A 17,983-nucleotide genomic window follows, 5' to 3' on the forward strand; every position below is an offset into this window, starting at 1 on the left:
TGAATTTGAAAATGGGCATAGATTACCCTCTAATGCTAATATTTGAAATACCCCTTATTTTGACAGCTCCATATATGAGAAAAAAGTGGGTACTTTTTACACATTAAAGGATACTGCCGAGTTTACAGTGTAGTCGGTTGAAAATCGTAGGTGCAGTTCTTATTTTTACCATGGATTCAGTAATTACAACAAGAAAATTCGTTTCAGTGTATGAGTAAAGGACCTTTATACACTGAAACAAGCGTTGAAGTGTCACTTTACTTATCACTTGTGATCTCGCCCTAAAAACCATTGGTAACCTGGTTTTCAAGCAAACGAATGGCTCAAAAAAAAAAACTATCATCACTGGGACATAGAGGAGGCTCTTCTCTTCATCGTAGCATTGTTGAATAACTTGTAAATCTATTTGTTTATACGGTAACACCAAGATACACACTTGATTACCAATGGCTTTTATGGTGAGATCATAAGTTAAGAGGAAAATAACCATCATCGTTTTATAAATTCTCAAAACCAGTTTTTTTGCTCAAAATTTAAGCAATGTTCAAGAAAATCTATCATTGCATTACACTTGCTATCTGGATTGCGATGATAGTTTTTCATGGGAATTCCTTTAAATTTGAACGAAAAAACTGGTTTTTCGTTTTTGATGATTGCTGATGATTGAATGATGGATTCTTGAGCTTTAAGCTGGAAATGCAACGAGAGTTCTTTTCCTCGCACCTATCAAAATCCACATCGTCATGCCCCTCGTTCGTTACACCTCTCCGTGCGATGTTTTCCGCTGTCACGTCGTGTCCGCAAACAAAAAAAAACGAACGCGCAACAACGCAAGCGAAGAAGAAGCAGCAAAAATTTCGACAGCCAGCAGCACTTTGATCGCTCGTCTCATACGAAGAAAATCGCGCAGGTGAAAATATTTATTTCCCGGAAAATAATCCGCCTGATTCGGAGTTACGGGCGCCCAAAACGGTCCGATTTCGGTATCCGGTGTTTGCGAAGGGATCGGTGATTGTGAACGAGGTGAAAATTCGCTGTTTCGAGTGGTGATTTGTGACGAATTTGTGGTTCCCAATTTAGTTCATCTTCCAAACGTCAAGGACGGCTAATGCAGATTGGAAGTGCTTGAAAATATAGTGTCTGGGAAGGGGAAAGAAGTGACGGAATAAAAAAATTGTGAATTCGGTTTAGGAGCTGCGATCGAGTTTGCCGTCGAGGACGAGTCACGTATTGGAATTTTTAATATTGTGTTTTGAAAGCAGCGAAGAATATTTTTATTAGGTAGTGACCAGGGCTGGTAGCGGATCTCTTTTTTTACAGACGGTTTCTATTTTGAAGCAAATCTTTAAAAAGTCTATTTCAAATGAAAGGTCTCTAAAGTATCTTTTTTAAACAAAATTGTCTATAAAGTCGCTATTTTCGTAGATTAGGAATATCTTCTTCTTGGCATTACGTCTTCACTGGGACAGAGCCTGCTTCTCGCCTTAGTCTGCTTATGAGCACTTCCACAGTTATTAACTGAGAGGTTTCTTTGCCAAAGTTGCCATTTTCGCATTCGTATATCGGTTGGCAGGTACGATGATACTCTATGCCCAGGGAAGTCAAGGAAATTTCCATTACGAAAAAATCCTGAACCGACCGTTAACGGATTTTTCAGGAACTCCTCCAGGAGTTCCTACGTCGATTTGTTCGATTATTTCTCCAGCCATTCCTTGGAATTGGAGGAATTGCTCTAAAATTCTTCCAGTAAAGATAGAGACGAGCCAGCCAAGGGCTGAAAGTCTCTTTAATAAAGACAATAATAATAATAATAATCTTCCAATAAATCTATCGACAACTCTTTCAGGAATTCCTCAGTAAATTCGACCAGGGATTCAACTTTGAGTTCATCCAGAAATGTACACTCCCGTGCATAAGTTTGGGTTCACCCCCTAAAAAACATGCAAGTGTTCAGTCCATATCTCTGTAATTACACGTCCAATTTAAACTCTCTAAGCCGCATTTGAAAGGCAAAGAGTTAACCCAAAACGCAAACTTTTGCACGATTTGCATCATACTGAGAGGTGAACCCAAACTTTTGCACGATGACTTGACTGACTGTTTCATTGATTTTGAATACTTCGTTCTAAAATGCTAGCAGTTGAGGTCAGCGGCAAAAAGTACAGACAACAACCTTTCGAACATGCAGTTTCTAGTTGGAAAATAACGAAAAACGTAAATTACTTGCAATTCAGAAACTGGAATGATAAAGCAATGATTAGAAATCAAGCGTAATATGAATAGATAAATTCTTTGATAATAGATAACTTCATCGAGAAAGTTTTTCAAACAATTTTTGCAGATCTTCTTGAAGAAATCTTAGGAGGAATGTTTGGAGTAAAAGGTCTATGAACCTTAATTACATTTTTGGAGGAAATTCTAAGACAGTGGAGGCATCTCTGGAGAAACTATTGCTTAACACTCCGGCAGCTATGACTACTTTCACTTACACGAAGTGCTGTGACCCAAAATTAGTAGGAACGGTATTTTCAACTCGCTATATCTCAGTGAGTTTTCATTCGATTTCTAATCTTTTTTCACGTATCAATTTTCCCAGGTATCAAGATTACTGCAAAATGTTGAGAACTCAAATTTGTACAGTATTATAATCTTGAGAACTGAAAAACCCGAGGCAAGTCTTAAAAAAATGCTGTTTTTTGCAAATAACTTTCTTTTTATCGCGAAGATCTACACATATTTTTTGCTTAAAATGAGCACAATCTTATAAGATATTAGAATTTGAAAACTTTTTGGTAATTTATCTTGAAAAGAACCACACAATCTTCACAAATTTACGTATAATACAGATAAAATGCTTATTTTGTTTGTAACTTGAAATTTCTCGCGATGACCAATACATATTATCACCTTCAAGTGTACATATGTATTTAGTGAGCAACTTTCCAGAACATTTTTGTAAGTTTAACTTTCAAGACACTACAAAATTTTCACTAAAATACGTATAAAACAGAGAAAATGCTCATTTTTGTTTGTAACTTGAAATTTCTCGTGATAACCAATACATATTATCACTTTCAAATGTACATATGTATATAATGAACAACTTTTCAGAACAATGTTGTAAGTTTAACTTTCAAGACACTACAAAATTTTCACTAAAATACGTATAATACAGAGAAAATGCTCATATTTGTTTGTAACTTGAAATTTCTCGCGATGATCAATACATATTCTCACCTTCAAATGTACATATGTATTTAGTGAGCAACTTTGCAGAAAAATTTTGTTATTTAAACTTTCAAAAGACTACAAAATTTTCCCAAAACTACCGTGTACGCACCAAACTTTGCGCAGTTAAGAAATTATCATCCTATTTTTGCTTCAAATAAGGATAAAATATGTATATTCTTATTCAAATTTCTGCCAAAGATAGGCATTTAACCCTTCAGTAGAACACATGATTTAAAAAGAATAAAAATAATTCATAAAAAATTAAAAAAATGCAAAAGGTGATACAACATTTTGTGCCTAACATTGCGCACAAAATCTGAATTGTTCCTAACTTTGCGCATGATGTGCCTAACTTTGCGCATGCCTTAAAATGCTCGTTAGCTCCAAATAATATTACTTTTTTATTGCTTTTGTATTAAACAAAAAGGGTACAACTAATATGAGCTTTTTTTAAAGCAAATCTTCTCTGTTGTACATGTTGGCAGCTGGAAATGGAGGATTTCCAGATGAACTTGACGAGTCTTAATAAGCAGTTATGTGCTTCAACTGAAGCTCAGCCGAACTATGCTCGAGAGTTTTCTCGTTTGCAATGCTGTCCATTAGTATATTCAAGCTTTCCACTGAAATCGAATTAATGGAAAGCATCAATTAGTACGGGAGATGTATCGTTGATCACTAGGGATTCATTATTTTTTGTTGCCGTACGTACCGGATATTCCATAATTGAGCGGGTTTTTTTGCTAGACAACTGGAAAGTGAATCATTGTCTATCCACTGAGAAGCCAACCGCTATCAATTATCCAAGTTTACAGTAAAAGTCTCCTCCTGCGTCAATACAGTATTCAGTAGGGTATTTCGAGATTTTTCGATGCACACTATGCCTTCAGCTTCATACAAAAGGTACTTTCAGGAATATTATATGTAGCCGCTGCCTTATGGATTGAGTGACCATTCCTGGTTAGACCGACAGCTTTTATCATTTGCAATGACGTACATGTATTTACGTGCCATTTTGAATTGCTAGAAGTGCGCAAAAATTAAGACCCTTATGTAAAAAGTGGGTCCTAACATTGCGCATCGCTTTTTTCAAAAAAATAAAAAAAAAAAAAAAATCGACATATTGTCTGGAAAATTAATGGAATTAATAGAATATTACCTTTTTTGCAAATATACCGCAAATATACTTCTCACAACACAGTTTTGTTCAGAAAAATGTTGATTTTTGGCAGAGCCACTTCTTAGCGCTTGTGTTAAGACGGTGTAAAAGTTGAGATTTATACGAGTAACGTCAAGGTTTTTTGATTATTTACAAACATTAACGAGGGTTTCTTAGTAAACAAATGTATGTCAAATACTTATTTCACATAAACGAACATGTTACTGAAACAGAATTGTTGAAAAAATCATTGATAAATTAACATTTTTTCATGCTTGTTAAAAATGCGCAAAGTTTGGAGCTGCGCAAAGTTAGGTGCGTACACGGTACGTATAATTCAAAGAAAATACACATTTTTGTTTGTAACTTGAAATTTCTCGTGATAACCAATACATATTATTACTTTCAAATGTACATATGTATATAAAGAGCAACTTTGCAGAACAATGTTGTAAGTTTAACTTTCAAGACACTACAAAATTTTCCCAAAACTACGTATAATACAAAGAAAATACTCATTTTTGTTTGTAACTTGAAATTTCTCGCGATGACCAATACATATTATCACCTTCAAATGTACATATGTATTTAGTGAGCAACTTTCCAGAACAATGTTGTAAGTTTAACTTTCAAGACACTACAAAATTTTCCCAAAAATACGTATAATACAAAGAAAATACACATTTTTGTGTGTAACTTGAAATTTCTCGAAATGACCAGTACATGTTATCACCTTTAAATATACATATGCAAATAGTGAACAACTTTGCTGAACAATGTTGTAAGTTTATCCTTCAAGAAACTACAAAATTTTCACTAAAATACATATAATACAGAACAAATACTGATATTGTTTGTAACTTGAAATTTCCCGCTATTACCAAGACATGTTATCACCTTTAAATGTACATTTTTACTTATTGATCAACTTTCCAGAACAATGTTGGAAGTTGAACATTTAAGACACTACAAAAATTTCACTAAAATACGTATAATATAGAAAAAATACTGATATTGTTTGTAACTTGAAATTTCTCGGGATTATCAATACATGTTATCACCTTCAAATGTACAAATGTGTTTAGTGAACAACTTTCCAGAACAATGTTGTAAACTTAACATTCAAGAAACTACAAAATTTTCCCAAAAATACGTATAATTCAGAAAAAAATCTGATATTGTTTGTAACTTGAAATTTCTCGCGATGATTCATACATATTACCATTTTCAAATGTAAACATGTTTTTAGTAAACAACTTTCTAGAACAATGTTGTAAGTTTAACTTTCAAGGAACTACAAAACTCTCCCAAAACTACGTATAATACAGAGAAAATACTCATTCTGGTTTGTAACTTGAAATTTTTCGCGATGATCAATACATACCCGCATAAATATGAACTATACTCTCTCTGTTTCCCAGACCATCCACAACAATTTGCGACAATAGCTAAACAATTCCGCAAAATAGACAAATTAACAATAAGGCTACAGTACATCAAACTATTTTCACAGTCTGGAAATGGTAAATTGGAAAATAACAGTATGGGAAATAGGCGGTTAAGTTATGTAACCATTTGAAAATGGCGATTTTCCCGAACAAAATTTTACGTGTACATTTGCGTAATGGTCTATATATTATCCTTTTTTTCTCACATGCACTGTAAAGCAAACTGTTTGAGAATAGTTGAACAATAAAGTTAGAATAAACCAAACAATATATGTGTTACTGTTGGTTTACAGTAAGTTATTGTAATTTCACCCTTTACTGTTCCATTCTGATATGTTTAGAACTTAATGAAAAAACGCATATATACATTATAATGTATTTTAATTACTTTGTCGCAATAATCTAAATCATATGTATACATCAGCACGTTTTTGGATCAGATAACTGCAGCGGAAAAAGAGGCTTGTCCGAACTTCGACGTTAAACAGGGATAGGTGATTCCTCATTATCCGGATCAAAAAATGCCAGCACCGCCATCGATAGCATCTTGGAATGTTGGCTCCTTGGAAGTAGGTTTGCCTAAAGTTGCTCGAAAAAAATGTCTGCTCTCGTTTGATGCTGCGGGAAAATCTGCAGACTATTGGCCGATGATACGAAGTCAGCTTATGGGCACCGCTTTCAACCTGAGTAAAACAAACATTTCGAGGATTTTCTCGGTATAAAATAATGTAGAAAATACCTGCCAACAGATTACGATCGAATTCATCCGGCGGATACTGGGAACGGAACCTACTGGAGAGATTTCAACGCTGTTGGATCGATGAAGACAAAACTGCAGTGCTGGACGAGGGCTACCACTTGCCCGGCTATACTAAGTAGCTGAATGTCGGCTGCCTATCAGAAACAGCGGCAGCTTCCTTCGGTGTTGTACCGGCTGCTGCACTTTGTTTTGATGGATTTTTTTTAATTTTTTTTCCACTCGCGTTTTCACAAAATAAACAAACGGAACAAATCACTCGCAAATGCGGTTAAAGCATGGAAATTTTGAAGAATATCGTTCACAAAACCAACGCATAAAACTGTTTGTCAAACTGTAAAGAATTAGTTTTGAATAGTAGAATGCACATGTGTCAGTGTGTTGTGAAAATCGAAACGCATACCATTCGAAAAATGGTTAAGTTAAACTTTTACCATTTCTAAAAATTTCTAACTTCTGTAATGTTTGACTTTTTCTGCACACTGTAATAAACTGTCACTGTTTGGTATGAATTACATAAACCATCTTTAACAGTTTACTGCTCTATGCTTCAAATTGTTCAATAGAAAAGGCACTGTTTGAGATATTTTAACCGTATCAGTTAGGATTAAAATACTGTTTTCAACATAAGGCGAATTGTATTTTTCTATGCGGGATGTTATCACCTTCAAATGTACATATGTATTTAGTGAACAACTTAACAACTTTCCAGAACAATGTTGTAAACTTAACATTCAAGAAACTAAAAAAAATCCTAAAAATATGTATAATACAGAAAAAAATACTTATTTTGTTTGTAACTTGAAATTTTCCGCTAAGACTAATACAAATTATCACCTTTAAATGTACATTTTTATCTAGTGATAAACTTTCCAGAACAATGTTGTAAATTCAACATTCAAGAAACTACAAGATTTTCCCAAAACTACGTATAATACAGAAAAAATACTTACTTTGTTTGTAACTTGAAATTTCTCAAGTTGACCAATACATATTATCACTTTCCAATGTAAACATGTATTTAGTGAACAACTTTCCAGAACAATGTTGTAAATTTAACATTCAAGAAACTAAAAATTTTCCCAGAATACGTATAATACAGAAAAAATACTGATATTGTTTGTTACTTGAAATTTCCCTCGATGTCACCTTTAAATGCACATTTTTATTTAGTGAGCAGCTCTCCAGAACAATGTTTTAAATTTAACATTCAAGAAACCACAACATTTTCACTAAAATACGTACAATACAGAAAAAATACTAATATTGATTGTAACTTTAAATTTCTCGCGATGATTTATATACTATATCACTTTCAAATGTAAACATGTATTGAGTGAACAACTTTCAAGAACAGTGTTGACAGTTTAACTTTCAAGAAACTACAAAATTTTCCCAAAACTACGTATAATAATACTAATAGAGAAAACACTCATTCTGGTTTATAACTTGAAACTTCTCGCGATAACCAATACATATTATCAATTTTAAATGTTCATATGTGTTTAGTGAGCAACTTTCCAGAACAATGTTGTAAATTTAACATTCAAAAAATGACCAAATTTTCCTAAAAACGCGTATAATACAGAAAAAATACTTATTTTGTTTGTAACTTGAAATGTCTCGCGATGATCAATACATATTATCACTTTCGAATGTTCATATGTGTTTAGTGAACAACTTACCAGAACAATGTTGTAAACTTAACATTCAAACTACAAAATATTTTCCCAAAAACATGTACAATACAGAAAAATATATATATTTTGTTTGTAACTTGAAATTGTCCGAGATGACCAATACATATTATCACTTTCAAATGTACATGTGTAGGTTTAACCTTCAAGAAATTACAATATTTCTCCAAAAATACGTTTAATACTACAAAAAATATCCGTCTTGTTTGTAACTTGAAATTTCTCGATTTGAACAACTTCAAATTTGCATCTGTGTGTAGTGAACAACTATCCAAAACAATGTTTGAGTGTCATTTTCAAAAAAGTACCATGTGCTTTTCAAAAATACAGAAATACAGAAAAAAGTACCGTAAAACGGGGTAACTTTGATAGTTTTTTCGAAGAAAACTTGGATATTTATACATGTTGTTTCAAAGAATAATAGTTTATATTTTTATATCAAGTACTGGCATCCTACCTACCGATTGCCGTTGATAGATTGCCAAAAGATTAATTTTGAATGAATATATAATTTTCCATACAATCGAAAGTCGGCTTTCTGTTTTGGGGTAACCTTGATAATCGAACAAAATTGAATGAATTACGTAACATTTATAGGGCATTACAAACTTCTAGGCGTTTAACGATATATAGAAATTTCTGACTAAGATTACAAAAATGGTCCCAGTTTGTGAAAATGATATTCGCTAAGAGATTTGAGACCATATTCAAGTTCTATGATAACTAGGCTGTCAAAGATAAGTGACCAACTATTCAAAACTACATCAAATTGTGATTGTTTGTGAGCGTTTCGAAAACGCTATAATCGTTTCAATTTCTAAAATTCTCAATTCGAATAAAAACAGCTCTTACATGAAGTGTCATACTAATTTTCTTTAGTTTTGCATTCGTTTTACTTAACCGATTAAAATTAATTATGATATTAGGTTTAGTATGTAGTGGGTAACGCACTATCAAAGTTACCCGCATTATCAAAGATACCCCGTTTTACGGTACTCATATTGTTTATTACTTCAATTTTTTCACAATAAAAATCACATATAAATGTGTATATGTATTTAGTGAACATCTCTTCAGAACAATGTTTTTAGTTTTTTTCCTAAAAAAAAACTATAATATCAAAACAATACCCTCTTTATTTGCAACTTCAAATGTCTAGCCCAATTTCTTGACCAATGCATGTTATAACCTTAAAATCTCGTAGACTTGTGATCTCGCCCCAAAAACCAATGGTAATCGAGTGTGTAGCTCCTTGTTTCTAAGCAAATGAACGAGCAACTATTACCACTGAGAGATAGAGGATGATCTTCTCTTCATCGTAACATTATTGAATAGCGTGTAAATCCATTTGTTTGCTTAGTGATTACAAGCTACTCATTTGGTTACGAATGGCTTGTAAAGCGAGATCATAATTTATAGAGAAATTTATAGAGAAATGTACTTACGCATTTAGTTAACTTTTATGAATGCTGCAAGTTAAACCCTGAAGATTTTTTTTTTCAAAAATACGTATAATACAGAAAAAATACTCTCCCTGGCTTGTAACTTGAAGTTTCTTACAATAATTAATACATATCATAAACTTTATATGTTCATATGTTGTGAGTGAAAAACTTTCTAGAGCAATGTTGTTAGTTTGATTCTTAAGAAACTACTATATTTTTCCATAAATACGTACGAAACAGAAAAAAATACTCTTCTTTACAGTAACTTGAATCGCGATAACCAATACATATAATTAACTCCATATGTATTTAGTGAACTATTGTTCAAACAATGTTGTCAATTTACCTATCATTAAACTAAAATATTATCTTTAATATCTACGTATAATATAAATATACATTTCTTCAATGTGACTTTAAATTTTAAATTTTAATTTTAATTTGAAATATCTTGCGATAATCAACACATAATATCACCTTCAAAAATATATTGGTGTGTGATAAAAACTTTCCAAAAATACATTGGTATGTCGTAAAAGACTTTCAATAACATTGATGTTATTTTAACTTCCAAGAAACTGCAATATTTTTCCAAAACTACGTGAAATACTGAAAAAATATTCTGGAATGAAACATTTTTTTTTTGGAGGCCGATACATATGTTGTGTGAATAACTTTCAAAAAAAAATCAATATTGTTTTAAGACTACGTATAATACAGAGAAAAAATGTGTTGTGTTTATAACTTATAATTTCTCGCGATGACCATACAAGTTCAAGTCATTTCTCCCTTGCTCAATATTTCGTATCTTGATATCGCTGAATACATACACTTCAAACATATGTACATTAAAATTTGATAATATGTGGAGGTTGCGAGAAATTTCATGTTACAAACAAAAATGAGTATGCTTTTTTGTATTATACGAATTTTTTGGGAAAAAATTGTAGTATCTTGAATGTTAAAATTACAAGATTGTTCTGGAAAATTGCTCACCAAACCATATGTACACTTGAAGGTAATAATATGGATTGGTCATCTCGAGAAATTTCAAGTTACAACCAATATTAGTATTTTTTCTGTATCTTACACACTTAAGTGAAAACTTTGTAGTCTTTTGAATGTTAAACTTACAACATTGTTCCGGAAAGTTGCTCACTAAATACATATGTATATTTGAAAGTGATAATATGATTTGGTCATCGCGTGAAATTTCAAGTTTCAAACATATATGAGTATTTTTCCTGTATATACGTATTTTTGGGAAAAATCTGCTGTTTCTTGAATGTTAAATTTACAACATTGTTCTTGAAAGTTGTTCATTAAATACTGTATATACATTTGAAAGTGATAATATGGATTGGTCATCGCGGAAAATTTCAAGTTACAAACAAAAATATGTATTTTTTCTGTATAATACGTATTTTTGTAGTTTCTTGAGTTCCAAACTTACAACATTGTTCTTGAATGTTGTTCATCAAATACATATGTACCTTTGAAGGTGATAATATGTATTGGTTATCGCGAGAAATTTCAAGTTACAAACAAGATTTTTTTTATGTGTTTAACGCATTTAGTTTCTTGAATGTTAAATTTACAATATTTTTCAGCAAAGTTGTTCACTAAATACACATGTACATTAGAAATGTATAATATGTATTGGTCATCGCGAAAAACTTTAAGTTACGAACAAAAAAATATTTTTTCTTTAGTACTCGTATTTTCAGGAAAAATTGGTAGTTTGTTGGAAATTAAACTTACAACATTGTTCTGGAAAGTTGTTCACTAAATACATATGTTTATTTGAAAATGATAATATGGATTGGTCATATTATGGAGAAATTTCAAGATACAAACAAGAATTTTTTTTCTGTATTATACGCATTTTTGGAAAAAAAAATGTAGTTTCTTGAATGTTAAATTTACAATATTTTTCAGCAAAGTTGTTCACTAAATACACATGTACATTAGAAATGTATAATATGTATTGGTCATCGCGAAAACCTTCAAGTGACGAACAAAAATAATATTTTTTCTTTAGTACACGTATTTTTAGGAAAATTTGGTAGTTTCATGAAATTTGTTCTGAAAAGTTGTTAACTAAATACATATGTACATTTGAAGGTGATAATATATATTGGTCATCGCGACAAATTTCAAGTTACAAACAAAAATGAGTATTTTTTTGTATTATACGTATTTTCAGGAAAATTTTGTAGTTTCTTGAAAGTTAAACTTACAACATTGTTCTGAAAAGTTGCTAAATAAATACATGTGTACATTTGAAGGTGATAATATGTATTGGTCATCTCGAGAAATTTCAAGTTACAAACAAATATGAGCATTTTCTCTGTATTATACGTATTTTTGGGAATATTTTGTAGTTTCTTGAGAGATAAACTTACAACATTGTTCAGCAAAGTTGTTCACTATATACATATGTACATTTAAAGGTGATAACATGTATTCGTCATCTCGAGAAATTTCAAGTTACAAACAAAAATGTGTATTTTCTTTGTATTATACGTATTTTTAGGAAAATTTTGTAGTGTCTTAAAAGTTAAACTTACAACATTGTTCTGCAAAGTTGTTCACTATATACATGTGTACATTTGAAAGTGATAATATGTATTGGTTATCACGAGGAATTTCAAGTTACAAACAAATATGAGCATTTTCTCTGTTTTATACGTATTTTAGTGAAAATTTTGTAGTTTCTTGAAAGTTAAACTTACAACATTGTTCTGGAAAGTTGCTCACCAAATACATATGTACACTTGAAGGTGATAATATGTATTGGTCATCTCGAGAAATTTCAAGTTACAAACAAATATGAGTATTTTCTTTGTATTATACGTATTTTAGTGAAAATTTTGTAGTTTCTTGAAAGTTAAACTTACAACATCGTTTAGCAAAGTTGTTCACTATATACATATGTACATTTAAAGGTGATAATATGTATTGGTCATCGCGATAAATTTCAAGTTACAAACAAAATAAGCATTTTATCTGTATTATACGTAAATTTGTGAAGATTGTGTGGTTCTTTTCAAGATAAATTACCAAAAAGTTTTCAAATTCTAATATCTTATAAGATTGTGCTCATTTTAAGCAAAAAATATGTGTAGATCTTCGCGATAAAAAGAAAGTTATTTGCAAAAAACAGCATTTTTTTAAGACTTGCCTCGGGTTTTTCAGTTCTCAAGATTATAATACTGTACAAATTTGAGTTCTCAACATTTTGCAGTAATCTTGATACCTGGGAAAATTGATACGTGAAAAAAGATTAGAAATCGAATGAAAACTCACTGAGATATAGCGAGTTGAAAATACCGTTCCTACTGATTTTGGGTCACAGCCGCCGGAGTGTTAAGTCGTTGAAAATGTCCTAAACGAAAATTCTGGCGAAAACAATGGAGGATATTTTCTAGAGAAATTTGAGAAAGGTATTTGCAAGAATTCCTGATAATAGTTATGTTAAAGTCTCTCGATTTCTGGAGTTTCCTGAAAAAAAAACAGGTAAAAATCTTGATGGTGTGTTGAACTAAATTTATTAAGGAATTCCTTGAACGTAAAAAAAAAAACAAATACAGTTAACTCTCCCTTACTCGATATTCCGTATCTCGATATCGAGTTAGAGAACCATAGTAAAAGTTGGTTTTCATGGCTAACTCGATGGTCCCTTGGATCGCAGTTGCATTGGTTTTGTGTTCTGTAACTCGATACCTCCCTAACTCGATGGTCCCTTCAATATCGAGTAAGGGAGAGATGACTGTAAAACATTTCTGCTGAAAGCTTCGGTGTAATATCTCAAGCAAACTTTGAACAAATACTTGAATCATCCAAAAACTCCTGATTCTTGTTTGGATTATTTGTGTTTTTCATCTTTTCATTATTTTGCTTCTTGTTTGGATTATTTGTTTTTTGGTTCTTTTATTATTTTGCTTCTTATTCGTTCTCTTTTTTCAAGCATCAGGTCCAGGAACTTGTTTATTGTAAAAGTATTCGATTGCAATTAGCTCTGTTTAAAAATACTTAGAGCATTTTTTCAGAGTTTGCTCCAGGAAATCCTACAACTGTTTTACTTCCTGTAATTTCCACAAGGATTATCGTGGAAATTTTTCCAGAGGCTATTATCAGGGTTTTTTCTAGATATTTTTTGACTTGTTCTTCCACTAATTTCCTCATATGATATCTTCCAAAGATTCCTACAGGAGTTCTTACAAGAAAATCCACAAATAATCATTCCTAATTTTTGAATGATTTCGTTTATTTATTTTTTTTTTTTGAGGAAAATCAAAAAGATTTCCTACGCCAATTTCTACGGTTATCTTTCCAGGCATTTCCTTATGGATGTCTTCAAGAATTCATTCAATTTTATTCCTCGAAAATGCTCAGTAAATTCCTCTAAAGATTATACGAGGAAATATATTTAATACTAAATCTTCGAGCTGTTTAGTAGAATACCTATAAGTAGATGAAAAAACCGAATTTAGTACTATACCTTTTAATTCCACTAGAGTTTGTATTCCACATCCACAATAACTGCTAGTTTTTTTTTTTTCTAAACAATACTCGAGTAATTTTTCAAGCAAAATATTCATGGATTCCTCATGATTTTATTGGAGGTATCACACCAGTAAATACTACAGCAATTGTTTCGACCATTTCTACAAATGTTTCATAAAAAAAAAAATTCTATGCTTTTAAGGAATACCCTGGAAAATCTTGTAGGGTTTATTATTTCAGAGACAACTAATTATTTGATTTAGCTTCCCTTGGTTTAGCAATAATTTTCAATTTTTTTTCAGGGGATTTCTCCAAACAAATATTTTTAATATGTCCTTGACGATTCCCTACCAACATCCCTGGGAAATTTCTCAAATAAGTTCTGCTGGACTAGGAGGAATCTCTGGAGTCTGAACTAATGTCATGGGGAATTCCTTAAAAAGGCCGTTAAAATCAATAAATGTAGGTTGAGTCCCCCAGTACTGGACAGCATTCGTTAGGGATGGTACACAAATTATGTCACGCTAAATTTCAACTTTTTTGAATGGGGTTCTGCACAAAAATCATTCCTTGTCTATCACTCCTCCATGAAATTAGTAAACAACAAGGCCAGTAAACGCCAAAATCCCATACAAAATCAAAGCAGTGCAGAGCCCCATACCACTGACACTGAAGACGGCCTTACAATTGAGGTCGAAATACGCGTATCTGTCAAAAGATACAAACTCTAGTGGAATCGAATGGTACAGTACTAAATTCGGTTTTTCATCTACTCAATAAGATTCAGAATATTAGTTGAATTTATAATAGCATTGAGAGAAGGTTTCTTTCTTGACAGCAATTCTGTTTTCTTGGTCCCTTTCTGGTCGTTTTTTTATTGTAGTAAAGTCTAAAGTTCCTTTATTTTCAATATACTTATTCGCTACCAGCCCTGTAGTAGAGAATCCGGTTTCGAAGCGCTTCTAACACTTATCAAAGTCGCCGCGGGAAGGAGAATGTCACTTCCTGCTTTGCTCAGCCAGAGCAAGGAAAATCGTCGTCGTCAGCTGAAAGAAGGCCAGCAAGTGAATAAGTGAGTGACCAAACGAAAAAAATAGTTGAAGATTCCTTAACAGCACCACCACCAAGCAAGATCATGGAGGGCGACATCTGTCGGGTTTGCCGCTGCGAGGCGCAATCCGATCGGCCACTGTTCCATCCCTGCATCTGCACCGGAAGCATCAAGTGGATCCACCAGGACTGTCTGATGCAATGGATGCGCTACTCCCGGAAGGAATACTGCGAACTGTGCGGCCATCGGTTCTCGTTTACGCCCATCTATTCGCCGGATATGCCGCGGGTGCTGCCCCTAAAGTACGTGGCCGGAGGATTGCTCAGTTCGATCGGGACGGCCGTTAACTACTGGGTCCACTACAGCATGGTGGCCATTGCTTGGCTTGGCGTGGTTCCCCTGACGGCATACCGGACGTATCGGTTTCTTTTTTCCGGCTCGATCGATATGCTACTCACCCTGCCGATCGATATGTTCTCGACGGAGAATATTGCCATCGACGTGTTCCGGGGATGTTTCGTGGCCACGTGTACCTTGTTCACCTTCGTCGGGTTGGTTTGGCTGAGGGAACAGATTATACACGGCGGAGGACCGGATTGGTTGGAGCGGGATGATCCTCCGCCGGTTGTGCAACCGGATCCAAACGAGGAACGACCCATACCGGAGAATAACGGGCCGGAAGCGAACGATGGTAACAACAATAATAATAATGATGATAACAATAACGAAGAAGAGCACAACAACAACAATAACAACAATTTCGTGGATAACAATCTGGTCAATCTACAGAATCAGGTAAAAATGGAATTTTTACACAGTTATTTTGAACGATATTTATAGATTAGAATCCTTCTATAGCTTCAGAAGCTGTTTTTCGGCTCCACGTTTTGCTGTGCAGTGCTTTGCTCAAGCCTAATAATTCGTTTCGAGCGTCATCGGAGTGATTTTATACCCAAGCTTTTGCGTGTTGTTGCCAAGATTGTAACTTCAGTCTAGAATTACCAACTGGTGAGCTCGTTTCATGCTTGTGATAGCACAATTTTGTATCGGGGCAATGTTACATTTATTTAATTGTTAAACAAACTATGGATGATTCGTCACTATAAGTGTCGACATAAACCCTTATTCCTGTTTGATAAAAAAATAGATACATGTATATATTCTTTTATCTATTTTTCGCAATTACTAAAAATGACCTTTGAACAGTTCGACATTAAAAATGTCAACGCACTGATAGATAACATTTTAAATTGAGGCTACATAGATCGTATCACTTACCAAGGTGAATCCTGATCATGTAGAACCCTTCCACGGACAAAACACCTTCCTGTGGAAACCGTGGAGATGCAGAGGTTATCTCGGTCTCTAGTAGCAATGGACGTCACACTAACATTCCTTTCCTTACTCGATGACCGTAAGGACGTGACCGGCGCAGTTATTGACATTAATTGTACATTGAATATGCTATGCTACTCCAAGCAGCTTGAGTCAAGCTACATCTGTCGATTCCCTGTATTATTTCGATTGTTCCGATTAATCACGGTTTAACAACTACAAATTGTACGGCCATTAATGCTTGTGCTTAAGTATTATGACCCAGCACCCTATTTTACAACTTACAATTTCTTAACGTTCAACGCTCCATCATCGTTCAAAAGCAGTTTTTATGTTCAAAACTAAAAATTATTCGATGAAAATGTGTTCACTGTGTTACAGTTGTAGAATAGAATACAGTGAACACATTTTCCTGTAAATTTTCTGGATTTTGAACGAAAAAACTGCTTTTGAAAATTCGGAAATCAATGACGGATCCTGCCCCCTTAATGGCTACTCAAATGATTATCCTGATTTTTTTAAGTAAGTTAGGAAACTTACTACCTGACATTGGGGCTAGACAACTCTACGCTTTAATTGTTAGGGGAAATAGGCTACAGCGTGGCATTTTTTGACATTGAGGGTGCATTCGATAACGCTTCCTATTCGTCTATAGTGTCAGCAACGCATAGGAGAAAATTTGACCCATGCATTGCTACCTGTGTACATGCTATGCTAACAAATCGCTGAATCTTATCCGAGTTGAGCGGATCGTGCGCCACTGTCATGCAGGGTGTCTACTACCTGGAAAACCTAGAATTATCAGGGAATTTTATTTAACCTGGAAAAAGCTTAGAATTCTCAGGGAATTTCGATCACAATCAGGGAAATTATTTTGAGGCAGTGATAGAATATGTTCACGACAAAGGATTTTTGCGTTATAACCCAGAGCTATCATTAATTGCCATAAAACTATCTCCATTCGATAAAAAATTCGGCTGCGCCGCTCGCCAAACACTATATGAGCTGTTCAGTGAGGATCCATTCGAGTATGAAATTTCATCAGCTTATCAAAAAATGATTGATGTTTTTAATGTATATAAATTAATTCGGTAAAGGATTAACATATCTAGGGCTTTTTCTGTTCGGAACATAAACCACTGCGACCGATCTATTGTAGTATATCCAGTGGCGATTCCCTAACCTCAAATCTACCTGTTCCACGAATAGAAATTCTTGAATTTCAGCAACAAATTTAGATGCAATGAGTATAGATTTGTTAGAAAGGACTATTTAAATAATAAACTTTTTGATTTATAATCTAAATTTGCCGAAATAGTCATTTTTAGAGTCGTAGAACAGGTAGAAAGTGAGG

The 17,983-nt window shown here is 33.3% G+C and overlaps 1 protein-coding gene across 1 annotated transcript in view; it reads left to right on the forward strand.

The window, feature by feature from the left end:
• The first annotated feature begins 836 nt into the window (after positions 1 to 836).
• LOC5564708 (E3 ubiquitin-protein ligase MARCH6) overlaps positions 837 to 17,983 on the forward strand; it is a 33,459-nt gene continuing 16,312 nt past the window's right edge. The window contains 3 exon segments of the mRNA XM_021857117.1: positions 837 to 1,023; positions 1,192 to 1,281; positions 15,173 to 16,089. Coding sequence (XP_021712809.1) covers positions 15,379 to 16,089 — 711 coding nt within the window. The 5' untranslated portion in view covers positions 837 to 1,023; positions 1,192 to 1,281; positions 15,173 to 15,378.

This window comes from Aedes aegypti, unplaced genomic scaffold (assembly GCF_002204515.2).
Source record: "Aedes aegypti strain LVP_AGWG unplaced genomic scaffold, AaegL5.0 Primary Assembly AGWG_AaegL5_hic_scaff_760_PBJ_arrow, whole genome shotgun sequence".
Taxonomy (NCBI): Eukaryota; Metazoa; Arthropoda; class Insecta; order Diptera; family Culicidae; genus Aedes; species Aedes aegypti.